This window comes from Protopterus annectens, chromosome 13.part0 (assembly GCF_019279795.1).
Source record: "Protopterus annectens isolate FY-2018-M chromosome 13.part0, PAN1.0, whole genome shotgun sequence".
Taxonomy (NCBI): domain Eukaryota; kingdom Metazoa; phylum Chordata; order Ceratodontiformes; family Protopteridae; genus Protopterus; species Protopterus annectens.
The window spans coordinates 1,264,548,209-1,264,568,965 of record NC_056747.1 but is presented as its reverse complement, the minus strand read 5'-3'; the positions used below and the strand labels follow the sequence as shown (position 1 = coordinate 1,264,568,965).

General features: G+C 41.4%; 1 protein-coding gene across 4 annotated transcripts in view; it reads left to right on the top strand.

Moving 5' to 3' along the window:
- Positions 1 to 20,757, top strand: part of MLLT6 (MLLT6, PHD finger containing) — a 2,458,880-nt gene that overhangs the window by 914,758 nt on the left and 1,523,365 nt on the right. For all 4 annotated transcript variants that reach the window (XM_044055280.1, XM_044055279.1, XM_044055278.1 and 1 more), the window contains exon 4: positions 4,169 to 4,278. In XM_044055280.1, coding sequence (XP_043911215.1) covers positions 4,169 to 4,278 — 110 coding nt within the window. The remainder of the gene's footprint in view (positions 1 to 4,168; positions 4,279 to 20,757) is intronic.

Genomic DNA, 20,757 nt, shown 5'->3' with positions numbered 1-20,757 from the left:
TGGAGTACCGTGGTGACCTGGCTGTATACCAGCTATGCTGTTAATACAGCATACTTAGATATTTATCTGATATTCCACTTGCAGACATGGCATACCAGAATGATTCAGCACAGTGCTGCTTGCATGGTATGCAGTGCTGTGGTGACCTGGCCTTGTACCAGCTATACTGCTAATACAGCATACTTAGATATTTACGTGATATTCCATGTGTAGACATGACATACCAGAATGATTCAGCATAGTGCTGCTTGCGTGTTATGGAGTACTGTGGTGACCTGGCTGTATACCAGCTATGCTGCTAATTCAGCATACTTAGATATGTATGTGGTATTCCCCATGTAGACATGGCATACCAGAATGATTCAGCATAGTGCTGCTTGAGACATGACATACCAGAATGATTCAGCATAGTGCTGCTTGCGTGGTATGCAGTGCTGTGATGACCTGGCTGTATACCAGCTATGTTGCTAATTCAGCATACTTAGATATTTACGTGGTATTCCATGTGTAGACATGGCATACCAGAATGATTCAGCATAGTGCTGTTTGTGCAGCTCAAGAATGATGGATAGGATTCCAGGGCCAGTGAGTAGAGTAGGATGGATGGCGAGTGAGAGGGGAATTCCTCTGGAGAGCAGCCATTGCTTTGTGTAACATAAGAGAAGGGAAGGGACCCTGGACATTGAGAATTGTAGCATGTTAATATTGTTGTGCAAAGTAGAAAGGCTGGAGACTGAACCCTAGGAAAACTGCTTTTTCTACCTTACACGAGGAAAGTTATGCACCTTATGCACCCCTGTGGTTTAATGGCCTGACTATGTGTTCTGACCAGTGTGGGTCATCTCACACAACATAGCAGAGACCATCACCATGGCACCAAAAAATAAATTCAGATGCGTTACTCGCCTAGTCAGCTAGAGCTGTATGATTAGTTCCAAGACAGATCTGGATCATAGCAAGACATGAAGCATGTGAATTCTGTTATTGTCAAGAATTGCATCCTTAGTCCCTGTATAATGTTTTATGTTTCCTGTTATTCTATTTGTTTCTGAAATGGCTTCAGTCTTCCTAAATTAAATTTAAATATTTATTTATCAAATGACTTGTATGAATTAAGTGTTTAAAGCATGAATGAAATATGTTTTTTGAAAGTACTGTGACAGAAATTCTACATGGCTGCAGCCAAACACATGTACAGTTCTGTGAAAAAAATACAGATGTGCACTGTTGTGTTATACACAGATACATACACAAAGTGCATTTTAATGCATATTTTTCATATGAGTAAGGAAAAAAAGGTAAGCAGAGGCACAGTACACAAGAAGGGATGTAAAAAACTTCAAATACTGCAAGTTGTTTTCTTATCTATTAGCATGCCAAACCAGCATGCTGATCTTCAGTGAAGCAGCTTTGAAAATGTAGGAAGAAACTGCTCCTCCTCGGAGTCATGGGAAAGTGATACTGTAAACAGAGTGCAAGATGTGAAGTGATAGTGTAAATGGAGGGCAAGAAAGCAAAAGCTCCTCCCAAAAGATGTATAAAGGACTTAGCAAAAAAACTTGCAAAACACAGAAAGGGGTGATAACAATTGTATACAAACTTCCGTTTTTCAGAGCATCATAGGAGATGAGTAAATCATCCCTGAGAATTCAAAATATGTATTGCTGAGCCATTGTGATGAAGCATTTTCATTTCTTGGGGGTAATTTATGCATTTCCAATGATGTTTTGAAGCAGGGAGCTTTATGTATTGCTTTGTGCAATTATAGCAAAATGAAGTGAGGGTTGCAAATACATTGTCACTCAAATGAAGCATGGCGAATTCTAGTAAGATAAAAGTAGCCCTGGGGAGTTGTGTGATTTAAGCAATTCCTGCTGTATTTGACAATGTAGAACTCCTCAGACATATTTTGGTGTATACCCAGGCTTCTGTATAATGTTAGAAATATTATTTGGGTCACTGGCACTGTCACACTTTCATTTTGGTGGCTGGGTAAATTAAATAGATCCATCTATTAGTTGTGGTTCTTTTACAAAGGAGATTTGGCATCTGGGCCCAACAGACAATGTGGCATTACAGGTAGACTCTGAGCAAGATCTTCAGCAAAGGATAGGGGAAAGGAATGGAATGCAGAACTGAAGGCACATGGGATGGAACTGAGTACAGATGAAACAGCGGTAATGGCAGTAAATGGGGGATATCAGAAGAAGATGAGAGTTGAGATAGAATGGAAAATAGCGAAACAGGTTAAGAGCTTTAGTTATCTGGAGAGGGGGTTGAGGAGAAGGGAAGTCTGAATGAGGAGGTCAAAGCTAGAATCAGAGGGGCTGCAGGCAACTGACATAGAATGTCAGGGATAGTGTATGACGGAAGGATGTCAAGAAGCTGAAAGGTAAGGTATACAAAACAACAGTGCGACCAGTACTACTGTATGGTACAAAAACCTGGGCAGTAAAGGCAGAGCAGTTGAGGAAGCTAGAGGTGATGGAGATGAAGTGCCTGAGATGAGTGGTGGGATGCACACTGTGAGAGAGAGATGAAGAAATGAGGACATCAGAGCAGAGGCCAAAGTAGTTCCAATTGCAGAGAAAGTTAAAGAGAACAGATTATGGTGGTTCAGGCACATGTGCAGAAACATAGAAGACAATCTGGTCAAGATGATTTGGGACAGACAGGAAGAAGCCAAGAGGAAAAGAGAGAGTCCAGTAAAGAGATGGAGAGATTGTGTGAAAGAAGACCTACAAAAGTCAAGCGTGACTGTTGGAGAAGAAAGGAGAGGGGCATTAAATCAAGAGACATGGCAACAGGTGATAGAACATCCTGACCCCATGTAGAAAATTGGGGAAAAAAGTGGTTGATGATGATGATGATGACAATGATTGGGGCCTGACAGTCTAGAAAAGATGTGTAAGAACTTTGCAGGCTTCAGATATAAATCAGTTTATGGGGACAGCAAAAATCTGAATATTTATCAATGATTTGTATGAACTGTAATCTGAAAGTTATGGGTAGAAAGTGAAACTGCAGTTAATTCATTTCATTTTTTTTTTTGCTGACTTTGAGGGCAAATTGTATGAAGTGTACATGTGACATGGAATGTAACAGAACAGTGGTATCATGAGTAAAACTGCACTATTACAAGCAGAGCAAGTCAGCATTATTACAGTGGTAAAGTTACTTCACTTAGAAAAGAGAAAGTAAGTATGCAGGAAAACACAAGCAATGTCACAAGTTAGCACTAAAACTCACAACTCAGTATGGTATCTGCTACGACAAGGCAGAAGTGGGAGTAAATTTATATTCAGAAAGCTTATATATTTTGTGTAACAAAAACACACACACATATGTAACCTCCCAACCACTTGCAGTGTAACGAAGGAATAATAAAGACATTACATTACACTAAAAGTAATAAATAGAGTGGTGATTCTTATCGTATGTTTCTACCAATTATATGCATGCTTTTGAAAATTAAAACACTGTCATAGTGTGTTTTTCAGGTATCATGTTCCTCTCACGATTGCTACTAAAGCAGTGTGCACATCTGTAGAATAGCTGATTTGCTTTCTTGAAGTCTTTGGTAACCCACAGCAGTCGCATGTCGAGACTTCCTAGAATAACAGCGATACGCACTACACAGAACTTTGTGGCGTCATGTGTTCAGTGAAGCATTTTGAAATGACAAGACTCATAAAGTGCTTTTATGTTTTGTTTGATGTGTGTAAACAAGATGAGAGAAAAAAATGAAACGTATTGAGCATCTTTCTCTGCTGAGTTTTCAGGGTTTTCCTTCCATCTTCCGCTGCTCTAATCTACTAGAGCTGTGAGCATATTTCTGGTGACAAACTTTGTATGCAGTATTGCCTTTCACTTGCTCCAACATTAGCCAATCATTTAAATGAATGCCTTTCCATCATTATATATAGCAGATGGCTGTTTCCCCTGGAGAAATACTCAGTGCAGCAGTGGTTGGGGGAGGAGGCCATAAAGCCACAGATTAAAATGCAGTTGTAGCACTTACATAGAATAGGGAGTGGGCGGGACACCTTAATCACATTCTCCAAGGAACCTACAGCTAACAGAGCACCTTTCTGGTGCAAATATTCTGTATGACATGCTCCTTTTCATCCTGTATTTCTCTTCATCTCTTCTCTTTTTCTTTCCTCAGGCTGGGCCCACGTTGTCTGTGCACTGTATATTCCCGAAGTCCAGTTTGCGAATGTTCTCACTATGGAACCTATACTACTGCAGTATGTACCGCATGAACGATTTCACAAGGTAATCTGATCATTTAGGAAAAAGAGAGCTTGATGCAGATGTGCTCCTTCATAAGTGTGTTTTAACTTTTCAGAAAAGTTCATGGGATCTACAAGGGAAAAAAATGCCATCAGAAATTGTTGAAAAATATGATATAGACCGACTTACTATAAAACTTTGAACACAATGCAGTGCAGTTATTAATCACATTTGAAAGACCATTTACTATCTTATATTGCCAGATTCCATTTGTTAGATACAAATTGTATTGCAATCTGTTTATTTAATAATTGATCAATGCAGTGAATTACATTTATTTCCATGAACTACAGTCATTCAACATATTAACATAAAACAGGTGCTTCCTGTATAGAGGAGTGGACATTCATAAAACAAGCAAATATTACATGCCTAAATGTTTGGCACTGCAGTTGCACATTTTAAGCTACATGATGGACTCATCACCTCTGTACCTCTTCTGGACAACAGTGGCCTAAATAGCCACTAGCTTTATTGTGATTTAATTATCCATTGAACTGTATTGTTGGTCTCTCATGTTCATAGGTGCATAGGTAGGTACTAGGCTATCGGCCCAAGGGCTTACGTAAGCCTAGCCAACAAGGTTCCTTGGCTTACGCCGCCCAAGAAAGTTATTTTCCTGTGCCACTGTTGAGCAGAGACACAGAAGTGATCCCCGGGGTGTATTTCCTATCTCCCATCCACTCATCAAGATTTTTCTTGAAGAGTGCTAATGAAGAACTTTGCTTGACATAGATGGGTAGCCTGTTCCAGAGTATGGGAAGTCTCTGGGACAGGAATCTATCCCTTCAGCATGTCCTGTTTATTGTGGTGACAAGGTTTAGGTCTCTAGAGCGTGTAGCTCAGAGGGATTGGGATTTCTTTAGGTGTAGCATGTCCAACAGCTCTGGGTTTGACATAGCTTTATATGTTAGGCAATGATCACCTCGGAGTAGGCGATATGCTACGGAGTAAATCTGGAGTTTTTTGAGGTGGTCAGTGTAGGGCATTTGTTTGAGGCCAGTAATCCTCTTTGTGAGGTACCTTTGTGGCCTTTCCAGCTGCTGCAGATGTCTTGTGAGGTACATTCCAAAAGGGGCGTTGTACTCTATAATGGGTCTAATGAGTGTCGAGTAGAGGGGAACAATGACCTCTTTTTTCCTGGATGAGAACCCTTTTATGATGAGGTGTGTCATGTAGAAGGACTTCCTGACTACTGTGGCGATGTGACTATCAAAGGAGAGACTACTGTCCACCTGGGTCCCAAGGTCTCTTATCACACATTCAGTGTTAAGTAGATTGCTGTCTATGTGGTAGTTTATGGGTACAGAGTTTTTACCAAAGGGGATGACACTGCACTTCTTGGCATTGAGCTTGAGGCTATGGCTCTGACACCAGGCATCTGTCTCAGCGAGGCCCTTCTGTAGGATGTCCACATCATTTGGGGACTTGACTATGGCTCCTAGTTTGCAGTCATCTGCGAACTTCATTAGCCAGAGGCCTTTTGTGTTAGCCTGTACTTCAGAGAAGTAGATACCAGACAGGAGAGGTCCCGGGACGGAACCCTGTGGTACTCCACTTGTCACTGCTTTGAGGTCAGATTTGGAGTCTAAAACTTTTACAGTGTGGGTTCTGTCAGTGAGCCAGTTGGCAACCCATCTTGTGACGTAGGGATTTATACCTAGTTTACTGAGTTTAGCTATAATTCCAGAATGGAGGATGGTGTTGAAAGCCTTGGCGAGGTCAAGATAGGCTGTGTGAACCACCTTACCCTCATCTACGGCTTTGGTGACTACCTCAAAGAAGTCAATCAGGTTCAGGAGGCATGATCTGCCTTTCATAAACAAACCTGAACTGGGTGGGATCCAGAGTTTGGAGGTTACCAATGTCTTTGTTTATGAGTTCCATGATGATACGTTCCATGGCCTTGCAGACCAGGCTCGTCAGGCTAATAGGTCGATAGTTCCTGAGATCAGTGATGGCTCCCCCTTTGTGGAGTGGGATAACTGTTGCTGTGCGCCATTCAGTGGGCACAAAGCCTGATGTGAGGCTATTATTGAACATGGTGCTTAAGTGAGGAGCCAGTTCGTTCTGAAGTTCATGTAAAACGCAGCCTGGGATGTTGTCCGGTCCCATGGATGCTGTGTTTTTGTCTTTAGAGAGTGCAGCTTTGACCTGCGTAGTTGTGATTACAGGGTCTCTGCATTCTTCCTGTATAGCTATGGACCTTTTAGGGGGTGAGACGGGGGTAAAGTTAGCACTGACCCTATCTACCAGGATGCTGGCAGTATCAATTGGTTCTGTCATTTTCATGCCTTTGTGCTGTAACTCAGAGCAGATCTGGGTGTTGCCATTGAGATTCTTGACATAGCTATAGAATGCTTTGTGGTTGTCCCTAGAATCAGTGGTGATTTTGTTTTCGTAGCTAGCTTTGGAGGATCTTATAAGGGATCTCAGCTTCTTACTGAGGCTGACCAGGGAGCTGCTCCGCTCGTGGGATTTTACTCTCTTTTGCAACAGTTTCTTCCTTCTGTTGTACAGTTTGTTTATGGCAGGGGACCACCAGATTGACTTAATTTTTTTGGAGGATAGCGTCTTGGTTCTTTTTGGGATAGCACGATCCATGCAGTCGTGTAAGTGCTTATAGAGTGCATTTGTGTAGGATTCAGCAGTTGTAACTGTATTGTCCATCTGCATGGGTGTCATGAAGTTCACCACTTCTGTCTTAAGAAGCATGAAGTTGGCTTTGGAGAAATTTTCTACTGTGGTTTTCTTAATGGAGGGTGGGGGCGGGATGTGGATATCTAGGGTGATTAGCTTATGGTTGGATCTGACCAAAGAGGAGTTGACTTCAGGTGTGGAACACCGGTCACTCATGTTGGTAATGACTAGGTCTAGGATATTGTTGCCCCTGGTGGGGGTGTGGATAAGTTGGTCGAGGGCATTGGAGTTTATGAATTCCAGAAAGTGTTGAGCTAAGGAGTTTTGTTTGCATGTTTTGTGCATTTGCCTTTTTTGGGGGTGGTGGTTGGGGATGTCATTCTCTTTCATTTCAGATGACCACTGTTTGGACTGGAATTGTCTGTTAGAAACAGTGTAGAAGCTGTGATGTGGCGTTATGGGTAGGAATAAAAAGACACCAGATAAGTGACTTATAAAACATGTAGTTAAACTTTTTTTGTGTGTGCTTTAGTGTTACTGCAGGAATGAAAAAATAATTTACATGTGAATATTGTACAGGTTTTCTGTTAACAGTCTTGTAATCACAGGTAAACTGCCAAGCAGTGGGATCATGCTTATCACAGTTATATATTCTTGACTGAAGAGGTGGTGTCACATTTACAAGGTTATATTCTATGCACTGTCCCATGAAACCGGACTCCTTAAGCAGCAAGGTAGCATGGTGAGCTGATCATTAACATGTAGGCAACCAAACAAGCAAAGAAATACATAAAAATACTAAGAGAAGGATGTCCATGACCCATCATATCTGTCTGTTTCTATCTGTTCCATCCACTTGTTGCTTCTAGCCCCTGCATAGCTGCCTTTTCCTTTACCTTACTCCCTTCTCACTGTACAAGGCACCCTTGAACATATCTGTTAACTAGCGTATCATAGTTCCTTCTCTCATGTATTCCTCTCTCCCATCACACTCTTTATCACATAGCATTTCCTTGAATGTTGCCTCATCCATTCTCTCTTCCCTCGCTCTGTCTTTCCTACTAAACTCCACCTCACACAATTGCTACCTGACAGTGCATCAGTTCCATTGAGCATGCCTAGCACATTGACCCTTCCCATGTAATTCAGGCTTTCCAGCCCTGTTACTATTTTAGTAGCTGTCCTTTGTAAACTGCCCTTAGAACTCAGTTTGATGATTGTTAAGAAAGCTAAATCATCTTTGTTTCGCACTGTGAATATAATTTAATGTATTTGTACCTGATACTTACCAGTGTAAGCTTCTTTCAGTCAATAATATCTCCAGAACCATCTACAGCTGAACAGGAACACAGGGGCAAGAAAGATACACAGTCATGACAGTCTGAATGAAACTACTCAACTGGACCTTGACCCTGCCTGTTATAGTTGTGTGAAAGTCAATGTAACAAAAGATAATAGCCTTAGACAGACAGACATTTGGAAATGGTCTTTTTTTGACACAGGTTCTTCTTACCTGCACAGGAAATGAGCAATTGATCTGACTATCTGAAAAATTTAGTTTTGTCAAGATAGTGCATGAGTTGTCTGTGCACATCCACGATATAGAACGTCCTTTCGCCCTAATTTTTGAGTTCCGGAAAGAAAAGAGGGAGATGCATAGTTTGATTTAAAGTAAACTTGGGTACTACTTTAGGCACAAAAAAAGGATTAGTTCTCAAAGAAATCCTGTCCCTTTGAAAAATGAGATAGAGTTGACTTACCGTTAGAGCTTGCAACTCAGATACCATTCTTGCAGAGGTCAAAGCAATCAGTAAAATTGTTTCCCTTGTTAAGAACCTCATGTCAGCCAGATTACCTGGTTTAAATGAAGCAAGTGTTAGCTTCTCTAACACAAACTTAAGGTCACAAGGAGGGGCCAATGGTTTTCTTGAAGGCCTCTTATTTCAAGAACATTTTGACATGAGGATGCATTGAAAGAATAGGCTCCATGGAGCCAGACGTGCTGAAATGGATGATTAATGAGCCTTGATGGGGGAGTAAGGAAAGGCCACAGGATAGTAACTCACACAGATATTGTAAAACCAGAGAGCAAGTAGCCCTGAATGGGTGCTGCTTATGTTGTTGGCGCCAACAATAAACCTTTTCCATTTATTAATATGTGATTCTCTAGTAGTAGGCTTTCTTGCCTCCGGTAGTACCCGCTACATTTATTTATTTTATTTATTTATTTTACATTTGTTGACTGGGATAGTCCGACTGGATACATGTCCATTTTCAGCGGAGGGCCGGGGAGAAAAGCTCTAAGGTAAGCAGTTAAGATTACAGATACAACATTACATATTGCAGTTAGAATATTTACAGTGATTACATGCATAAGCAAGTTATTCAAATTCCACAGGTTAGAGGTAATCCCGAGTGTAAATCAGGATTAAGTTACACAAATTGGCAGATTTAACAGTTTTTACTCATTCTAGAGTTGAGTTAGCCAGGCTTGATACACTGACATAGCTAGTTAAGTGTCAGATGTTGTTTGAGTCTTGTCTTAAATTGACCCAGGGTAGAAAGTAAAGTAATATCGGCTGGGAGAGAGTTCCAGGATCTACCTACTGAGTTGGCAAAGAGAGAGAGAGTCACCGGCTGAATTATTAATTTTACTAGTCTGAATTAGTAGTCTGTTAGAGGATCAAAGTGGTGTAGGATTGTTATAAGGGGTGATAATATTTTTACGTGCAGGAGTATGATCCAGATTATAGCGTATTTTATAAGCCAAAATCAGTTGGTTATACTGGAGTAGGCTGGGTAGTTCTAGCCACCCAAGATGGTTTAGACTGACACAATGATGTGTCCTGAAAAGCATCCCAGTGGCAAATCTGGCAATGTGGTTGTAGCAGATTGAGAGTTTGTTAATGATAGACTTGTTTAAATTAGAAAGAAGAGGGGATGCATACAGAAGAGTTGAAAGAAGGTGAGAGCGAGCTATGGCAATTTTAGCTGGAGGGGTTAGGAAGGCTTTTATTCTGTAAAGTGAACCTAGTTTTTTATTGATGGTTTTGATAGATTGGTTAACATGTAGGTTGAATTTTAGATTATTATCTATGATGACACCTAGTAGTTTTGTAGAGGGGTCAGGGAAGATTATCGTGCCATCATTTGCTTTTATGGTAAAGGTGTCCTCAGTAAACAGGTGCCTAAAGGGAGTTAAGGCCCCATCATCTAGGCAGTCAGTTGAAGTAATTTGGAGTTGGGATGTATCAAATACCCCTGTTTTTGTTTGAGTAGATCTGGTCTCTGATGAAGCCTGTCATAATTGCCCCTAACCAGTTCCAAAAGGGAGAGAGTACCACAGTTGCCTGAGCCAAAAGAGAATCACCAGAATGATCCTTGGGGATTCCTGCAGAATCTTCAGACATACCTGGATATCAGTGGAAAGGGTGGAAAAGCATACGTGAACATTCCTGTCCAAGGAAAAGGAAAGGCATCTATCCTCCTTCTTGCATGGAGTCCTGGAACAGACTCCTGCCAGCTGATTGTTTAGAGAAGAGGCAAATAGGTTTACTTTAGGAAGTTCCCAAAGATAGATAAAATCTTGGAGGACCCCCAATCTAGTTTCTTTTTGTGAGGGTCTGTCCACATCCTGCTTGGCTTGTCTGCAATGCAATTTTGCTCTGACTGAATGTAGAGTGAGAGTATGCTGTGAAGCTGTATCCCAAGCTAACATGGCTAGTCGACAAGGGGGTTGTGAACCCTTACTTGTTGATGCACTATGACTGTGGTGTTGTCTGTAACAATTTGAAGTCCAGGTGACCAAAGATGATTCAGAGAGTTGATGCAAGCATGTCTTTTATATTTATACGATTGTATCTGTCTTTCATGTCCCACACACTTTGCATTTTTATGCCACCTGAAACTGCACCCCCACACAAAGTCTAAGGCATCTGTAGTCACTGCTTTGGAGCAGGGATGGAGAAGGGGACACCCGGATTTAAGGATATTTGCTGTCTCCACCAAGTGTTTTCTGTTCTGACAAACCCCAGCACTGGGACTTGAAAAGACAAAGGATGTTGGTGCTGAGGCCAAACAGACTTCAGATGACATTATATTTTTCTCATATGAAGTCTTGCCAGGGGTATCTTGAGAATTATAGATGCCAGGAGACCCAGATTGCTGAGATATTCCCTCACAGTGACCAAAGTCTGAGTGGAAAACCATAGCAATAGATCTAGATGATGATCTGTTTTTTCCTGTGAAAGAAAAGCTGTATGAACTGAGTTGCCTATCTGGCACTCAAGGAACACAATCCTGTGTTAAGGAGTAAAAAAATACTTTTGAATGTTCTCTTGCAGTCCCAGCTATTGCAAGAGATCTCTCACCCAAGTGAGAGATTCTTGACACTTTGAAAAAGATTTTGCAAAGATAAGCAAGTTGTCTAAATATGGAAAAATGTGGCTACAATGAACTGTAACTGGAGCTAGACATTTTATGAATACTCTTGGTGCAGTGGATAGCCCAAAGGGTAAGGTAGAGATTGAGAATGTGATCCAGACACACAAAACCTTAAGAAACACCTGAAGACTGGATGAAGAGATGTGATGATAAGCATCTCTTTAACCTAATGTTACCATGAAACTTGAAGGAGGAAGAGGAGGCAACAGGGTGTGAAGTGGCATCATTTTGAATGGGGGGCACTATCATGGGGGGGGGGGCACTATCACAAGCAGGTTTAGGAAAGAAAGATCCAGAACTGGTCTCCAAGCATTTTCTTTCTTTGGTATTAAAACATCCTTGAATAAAAGACATTCCCCACCTGGCAAGGAGGAACTGGTTTTATCATTCTATGGGACAACATCTAAGGAAGGACAGGTAGAAATAAAAGGGTCTGATCTGCTGGATGAGGAATGTCCCCTTGAAAGGAAGAATTTCTTCACACTGCCATATGTAACCTTGATGAATGATTTTAAGATCCCATTTGTCTGAAACTTCTGAAACTATCTGTTGCCAAAGAGAAATATGGAGAAGGGAAGGGGGGGCAAGGTTCATTAAATAATCATTGGACTTGTTGGACAGTCTTTGGTTTTGGTAGGTTCCAGAATTCCTTTGGAACCCCTCTGCCATTTCTTCTTAAATGTCTGTTTGCCTGCAATTTGTTGAGACGGTTTATTTTGTTTTTGCCAAAATTGGATGAGCGGTTAGAGAATCCCTTTGAAAGTTTGGAAAAGGAGGGATAAAATATCTTACAGATTCCCTGAATCAGCTTACCCCTTTCATCATACTTTTTGATCACCTTTGCAATAGAAAGGCCAAAAACTAAATCTCTATCCTAAGAAGAACATCATCTGGGAGATTCTGAGAATGCGGCCAGGCAAAGCTCCTCGAAACAGTACCAGTGGCCGTAGCCTGGAAGAAGTATCAATGGGATCATACACACACACACACTGAAGACAATGAGTAGTCATTCTACAACTGATGAAACTATATTATTGAATTCAGATTTTTCCTCACAAGGAGAAAAAACTGCAGACAAAACAGTCCTCATATGTTCACAGTTATAACAAGCTTGACAGTTCTGAAAACCAAAGTTGCAGAAGCGTACGCTTTTTCCCATATTTATCGATAATCATCACATCTTTATCAGAACTAGAATTAACTAATGCTTAGCAACAGTAGGATTAACTAAAGCTATAGATGCACGCTCAGGTTTGGGAAGAGTATATAAAAAGTTACACTGAAGACATTTATACATCCTAGTCGCCTTTTTAGGGGCAGCTGGTTGACTATCAGGAATACTGCAGGCTGTAACACACACACACACACCTCCAAAGCTGACAGAATTCGAAGAATTGGCGAAGGTTCTAGAAATTCCATCTGTAACAGCTCATAGTATTTTCTGGGTAATGAGAAACCCCAGTGTTCTCCCATTGAAAACAATGGTGCATTCTGGAAATAATCTCAGAGAAAAAGAAACCACACAGGGAGAATTAGAAACTGAGCTCTCCTCTGAGTCTGAATCGGAAATCTGAGGAGAAAACCCTGTATCTGTCCCTTCATTTTCCTATCCATATTCAGAATATTGAATCTGTTCGGGAAAAGAGGGATCTCTGCTTCATTTACCAGAACTACTTTATAGGAAAGATCAATAGCCTGAATTAAACCCTGTGTCAGACCTATTAAACTACTCCTGTCTAAGGAAATTTGAGGAAGAGTAGATACATGATCAGTTTTCTGTTTTTAACAGGAAAAATGGGAACAGCAGTGTTATTAAAGACAGCAACAGCTTTCCCAAAAATGGCCATAACATTCTGATAGAACAGGGAACCCTTCCATGTTCCATCTCCCAAGACCAACAACGGTGACTCTCCCCTGCCCACCAAGTGGACTCCAACAGCCACTAAGGATGTGGTTAACCTGCGGTCTGTAGTGGCTGTTGGCTCTATACCAGAGGATTCTGGGGTAAAACATCAATGGTCTGAGACACTGCTAGTGTCCATAGTAGAGTCACCCATCTGTGACTGAGGCAAATCGCTAGCCTGCTGTGATGGCAAAGGCTATTTACTTAACTTTTTCCTTTTGTGGCCGGAAAAGGGACCAACCATGGCAGCAGTTTATTCCGTGGTCAAGCCAAAAATCATGCTTTTCTGGGGAGGACAAGCAGTAAAAGCCAGTAAAACTTAAAAGTCTTTAAAGTCAGTTTTTCCTCATAAAACACAGTAAAAAACACTTTAAAACATTTTGCCAGTCCCAAAAAATAAAATCAACACAATTTATCCACAGAAAAAATGGTTTTCACAATTTTAGAACAACTTTTAAACTGAACATATAGCTCACCTCCACAGTGTGCCCCCCAACCTAAGCCCCTAAGCCTAAACATCATGCCCAATACACTAATCATAGGTTACTTAATAGTGAGGCACACAGATGTCCCACTCACTAGGTTGAATAAGGAGAAGGTAACAGTCAACTGTCCTATCAGGTGCCAGAATCCGACACATAACACATGCACTCTGGTCACTCCACAACAAGTGCAAGTATGACTCTGTCATTGTACATGTGGGTGTGAATGACCTGAGACTCACCTCCCTGGACTACATGAAAAGAGATATGGTGGAACTCTCGGATTATGTGGCCCAGGCAGAGATGACCATAGCCCTGAGCAGTATCCTACCATCACCCAGAATGATACCGCAGTACAAATAAAAAATGATTGACTTTAACAATTTGCTAAGTTTCTGGTGTCATTCTAAGGGGATCCAGTATCTGTCTGCTTGGGATAACATGATTGACAGACCTCGATGCTTTGGCAGAGATGGCTTGCATCTCTCACCCCTGGGTTTCTGGGTACTGGCTAAGGCTGTTGCCACCCCTATAGTGCCTTTTTTAGGTGGTGCTCCAAAGACCAAATTACCACCATTTGTTTGTGTCTTTCTGCTTTTCCCAGTTAGGGGTCGCCACAGCGGAACTCCAGTCCGCTAATGATTGGCAGTTGGTTTTTACTTACCGGCTTGCCAGGCCTGACACACAACCTTCAACGAAGGTACAACAGCTATAAATAAATGCAATTTGAGGGTCATGCTGCTCAGCGCTAAAAGACTAAATCTCAAGATGCACTCACTCGAAGCACTCTTCAAAATGGAGAACGACATTTGTGCAACGGAGACATGGTTTAAAGTGGCATAAAGCATCCCTGCACTACCAGGCTATAACTCATTCCACTCCTTTCGACCCCGAAACATGGACCAAAGCTCCAAAGGCAGTGGTGCCTCCATATTCTTAAAGGATATGCCCACCTCCAGACTAGTAGCCCAGCATAACCCATCTGAGATACTTCAGGTACAACTAACATTGGGTAAGACTGTGATCCAGGTCATAGCCTGCTATAGGTCCCCAACCATGTCCCTAGACTCTCACTCCAAATTCCTAAGCACCCTGGAGTCTATCAAGGTCCAACCCAACACTCACATACTAGGAGACTTCAACTACCCCTCCATCAACTGAGAAAACTACTCAAGCACCAGTACACTGGCCCAGTGCTTCCTGGATTTCATCAATTCCAATGCCCTGGACCAGCTCATTCTGACCCCCACTAGAGGAAGCAACATCCTTGACCTGATTATTACTAACATGGGCGACCGTTGCTCTACACCAATAGTTAATCCCTCCCTGGTCAGATCTGACCATAAACTAAACACCATGGAAATCCACATCTCACCCACAACCCCCACAAAGGTACCCACCTTGAAAAACTTCTCCGAAGCTGACTTTGGGCTCCTAAAAACAGAGGTGGCTAACTTCACAGCACCCATCCCAATGGAAAATAGCTGCATGACTGCTGAATCACACGCACTGTACAAATATGTACATAAATGCATGGAACTAGCCATACCCAACAGAACCAAGATGCTCTCCTCCCAAAAAAAAGGAAGCCAATCTAGTGGTCCTCTGCAATTAATAAACTCTCCAACAGAAGGAAGAAGCTGTTGCACAGAAAGGTGAAGTCCCAAGACTGGAAAAACTCCCTTATTAGCCTCAACAAAAAGTTGAGAACCCTTATCAAATCCTTCAAAGCCAGCTATGAAGGCAGAATTGCGGCAGACACTAAAAACAATCACAACACCTTCTATAGTTATATCAAGAACCTCCACAGCAATACCCAGATTTTCTCTGAGTTACTGCACAATGGTACCTCCTATACTGAGCCATCATATATTGCCAACATACTGGCCGACAGATTCAGTGCCAGTTTTACCCCTCTCACCCCCCTAAAGGACCAATCACAATACTGGAAGAATGCCAGGCACCTAGCATTACTGCAGCACAGGTTAAAGCTGCATTGTCCAAGGCCAAGAATACAGCTTCCATGGGACCCAATAATATCCCTGGCTGTATTCTGCATGAGGTACCACATCTGTTTGCCCTGTTCAGTCACAGCCTCACTTCAGGCTTTGTTCCTACTGAATGGCGCACTGCTACAGTCATCCCTCTCCATAAAGGGGGAGCAACTACAGTCCCTGGGAATTATCGCCCCATTAGCCTGACGAGTCTGATATGTAAAGCTATGGAGTTCATTATCATGGACCTGATTAACAAAGATATAGGAAATCTCCAAACTCTAGACCCCATGCAGTTTGGCGTTGTGAAAGGGAGATCATGCCTGTTCAACCTGGTCGACTTCTTTGAGTCAGTCACCAGGGCTGTGAATAAAGGTAAGGCAGTACATACAACCTACCTCAATCTGGCCAAGGCCTTTGATACCATTCCTCACTCGGGAATTATTGATAAACTCAACAAACTAGGCATCAACCCCTGTATCATTAGGTGGGTTGCAAATTGGCTCACAGATAGAACACACAGTGTGAAAGTAGCGGACTCCAAGTCAGACTGCTGACTAGTCACGAGTGGTGTCCCACAGGGATCAGTCCTGGGTCCTCTCCTGTTCAGCATCTACTTCTCAGAAGTCCAGGCCAACACAAAGGGACTCTGGCTGACCAAGTTCGCAGACGACTGCAAGCTGGGAGCTATTATTAACTCCCCAGGTGATGCAGACATCCTACAGAAAGGCTTCACTGAGACCAGTAACTGGTGTCGAAACCATGGCCTTAAGCTTAACGCCAAAAAATGTGTCATCAGCCCCTTTGGTAAAAACTCAGTTCCCACTAATTACCACATCGATGGGAGCCCACTGAACACTGAAGGTGTTATAAGAGATCTGAGTATGCAGGTTGAGAGCAACCACTCCTTCGACCACCACATTGCCACTGTGGTTTTGCATCCAGGAAGAAAGAGGTCATCATCTCTCTCTACTCTTCCCTCATTAGACCAATCATTGAGCATAATGCCCCCATTTGGCATGTACCTCACTAGACACCTGCAACAGCTGGAGAGGCCACAGAAGTACCTCACAAAGAGGATCCTAGGCATTAAACACATGTCCTATACGGACAGACTCAAAAGACTCCAGTTATTCTCTGTCTCATATAGCCTACTTAGAGGAAATCTCTGCTGGACTTACAAAGCCATGTCTGACCCAGCTCTGTTAGAAATGCTACATCTAAAGAAATCCCAATCCCCTCCACACCACATGCTCCAGAGACCTCAACCTCATTTCCACAATCAACAGAATATGCTAGAGGGACAGGTTCCTCACCCAGAGACTGCCCATGCTCAGGAATAGATTTCCCATACATGTCAAGCAGGGCACCTCTCTGTCCCTCTTCAAGAGAAATCTTGATGAGTGGATGGGTAATAGAAAGTTCACCATGGGCATCACTCCAGTGGCTCTACGTGATAGAGGCACTGGGAACTAACATCGGGCGGCACGATGCCAGGGCACTTCTATGCGCTAGGCTTGTAAAGGCTCAAGGGCCATTAGCCTAGTACACACCTATGAACCTATGAAAGAAAAAAAGAACATTCTCAGAATGTGAACACTGTGAAATTCAGATTCTATGTGCTTGATAAGATCAAAGTAGATCAGTACAGTGGTGACTGGAAGAATTCATTGCTGCAGAAGGAGCTGAAATGGCAGTGAAGGATAAATGCCATCTCCCTACCGGGTATCAAAAATGAAGCTGTATCACTAACAAGTGAATTGAGATACAGAGCTTCAAAACTTTGAGTTAGTTCAGTTTTTGTGTTGCTATCCCTTTAAAATTTTTGGCAGACTTTTACAAGGTTGCACAGTTTCCTTTTCTTTTTTGTATATAAGCAGACAGCTTCTGCCTGTGTTTTTATTGTCTTTGTATTCTGAAGACATCCATCATTAGAATGGTTGAAAGTGCTTAATTTTAATTAGTTTTATTAATAAAAATTCATTATTTTTATATATTTGCTTTGGTTCCTTAGCCTCTGGCAGCATTTGAATCGTTTTGAGGTTTGATTTTGGTATTTTACGTTCCTGAGTGGCTGCTGGCCATGCTGTGCTTTTTGGTCTTATTTCTGGCTCGCTTCTACTACGTCTGCCCAGGATTCTATGGAAATACTCAACAATAATTCTTCACTGGTTGAAAATCTAACGAGCAACTGAGCCAAGTTGTTACACAGGTTAAGACACTTGACAATACCTGTATAACTAACAGTCTTGGTGTGGTGAACACTGGATCAAGGGAAACTGGTGCCATGATCCCTCCCCCTTGTTCATCAACAAACAGTTTTGGTATTTCATTGTAAATGGATTTTTCTGATGTTTCCAGAGTACAACAATGGTTAGACACCATACAAGTTCATTATGAAAGGGATTATATTAAGTCCCCGCATGGGCAATATTTATCTTTCTACCAACAAATTCATGAATTGGAGTTCTTTACAAATTTACGTCCCTGCAAATGGATAATTATTTTCTGAAAGAGAGTGTACTCAGGGTGCACGTGCCTATTGGCCTACGGCTATGGAAGTTTCTACAAGGTATAGAAGAAAATACATTTAATGTTTTGCGAATATAAACAGTCTTTTAATAATACATTCAAAAGGTTGATGGACGTATGAATGTGATCAAACATAGAAAAGATAAAAAGCTTGAGAGAGATGATTTGGAATACGCAAATAAGACTGCCTATCCAAAGCCTAAGTTTCTTCAAACAAGATCTATTAATCATAGTCCTGCAACTCAGAATATGGGGGATTCACACAATGAGAGAAATGGTGAGGATGATGTCCCTTTAGAACAGCCACCACTGATGAGGTCTGCAAGATTAGCAGACCAGCACAAGGGCAGACAGAGTTCCATTGAGCAACATCAGAACAACAAACGGGACTCCTGTTGGTCAAAGAAGGTGAACTATCAGTCCAACAGGACCGATCACTGGTAGTTGCTGACATGTTGATTGGAACTACTGTTACCCTCAGTTACTAATTATTACTTTTAATATTTACAACTGTACTGATGATGAAATTAAGGCAGAACATCATAGAGTTTTTTGAAGGGTTTTACCTTCATCCCCTCCGGACGTGCTAGTGTTGACCATACTATAACTGATTTAAAATTATTTACCTGGAAGTTAAATTTGAAATGAACTTTGAGTAACCGTACAAATGAGCGGCATGAATCCTTAAAATGTAAACAGACATTTACTCCACCTTTATATCTAGCCATTCAAAACATATGAGAAAGTGTGTGAAAAGATCAGGTCACTTTTAGAAAACAAAAGGAAAAAAAATGATTTTACAGTCTTACTAGATTGGAAAGGCTTCTTTCTGCTTGATTCTGTTTCTTACTAGAGTGGAAAGGCTCCTTTCTGCTTGATTCTGTTTCTAACAACAGTAACATAAGATGCATAAAACAGGACAAGGGGGAAGGGTTAGTCATCATGAATGTGTTAAGACTACATCAGCAGAATGAATCATATTTTTATGGACAGTGTAACGTATCACACTGTGTCCCTTAACGAAATGAACACAGCTTATGCTTCCGTAGAACTATGGTTGGATGAATTATTGTTGTTCGACGATATTTCTTTTGAGTTGTATAATTACTTGAAAGTGCCTTTCTCCATTGTACTAAAGATTTTTGGGGTCCCTAAAATGTATTCTGACGTGCAGAATCCACCACTCAGGCACACTGTCGCAGCTGTCAGGGTCCATAACTGAGCCCATGGCAAAATATATAGCTTTTCACTTGAAATCTTTGTTTAAAGATCATGGACACATCCTAAAAGATTCATGGAACTTTGTGGATAAACTAAAACAGTTGATAGTTGGTGAAGAACATGTACTTGTTATATTGGATGTAAAAAATCTCTTCACAGTTATTCCTCATGATGAGGGACTGGAGTGGTTTGGGGAAATAGTTCATGCTTCTAAACTTCTTGACACCAATGGGCTCCGACTCTTTACAGAATTTATGGACACTGTCTTATGTAATAATTTTATATTTTTCAAGGGTGAATACTTTAAACAGATGAGTGGTGTGGCTCTGCGGACAGCATGTGCCCCAATATTTGGAAACATAGTATTAAAATGGGAGACTGGATTTGTTTTTAAGTCCTGTTTATTTAGAAACTGTGAATACTATTGTCGGTTCCTGCATGATATATTTTTTGTATGGTCTGGGACTATTGAACAGTTAGAAGCCTTTGTGAGGAGCTCAGAATCATCTACGCAATTTCTTAGAATCTCACTCCCCACCGATTGTAAGAGCATACATTTCTTGGATGTAGAGGTAACCAAGACAGAAAATGGCAACTTAGCCACTACAGTGTACAGGAAACCCACACATTGCAATTCCTATTTACATTTTAAAAGTAGTCACCCTTTTCATCAGGAAAAAGGGTATCCTGGAAAGCCAATTAATTCACATTTCCAGGTTGACATTGGATGATGTTCAGTGTAAAAAACAATTTGAGATCTTGAAGAGTATGTTTCTGAAACATGAATATCCTGTTGTACTTACTGACAGTGTCATGAACGAAGTTTGGAGTTGCAGAACAGGTAAATACACACCTATAGTGCTTAAAGGGTTAGAAGGAGATCATGATGGAGGGACACACAGTGATAGATGCAATAATTTGGACAACTGTTTTGTCGTACATTATTCTATGGATGCTATAGATATAAGGAATATTATTTTTAAGAATTGGTTCCTTCTGCGTGATACGACAGACTTTAAAGAGAAGTTTGACCAACTGCCAACATGTGTTTACAAGAATAGACATATTATAAAGAACATCTTGGAGAAGGGTGCCAGCAATAAGAATTGTAGTGGTGGGGACCACAGAACCAATAAGTGTGGTCGTTGTAAGCAGTGCTGTTATATGGAGGAGGACTATGAAGGACTATTATGGGATAAAATTAGGAACTTTTGTCATCTTAGCACCAAACAAGGAGTAAAAGCAT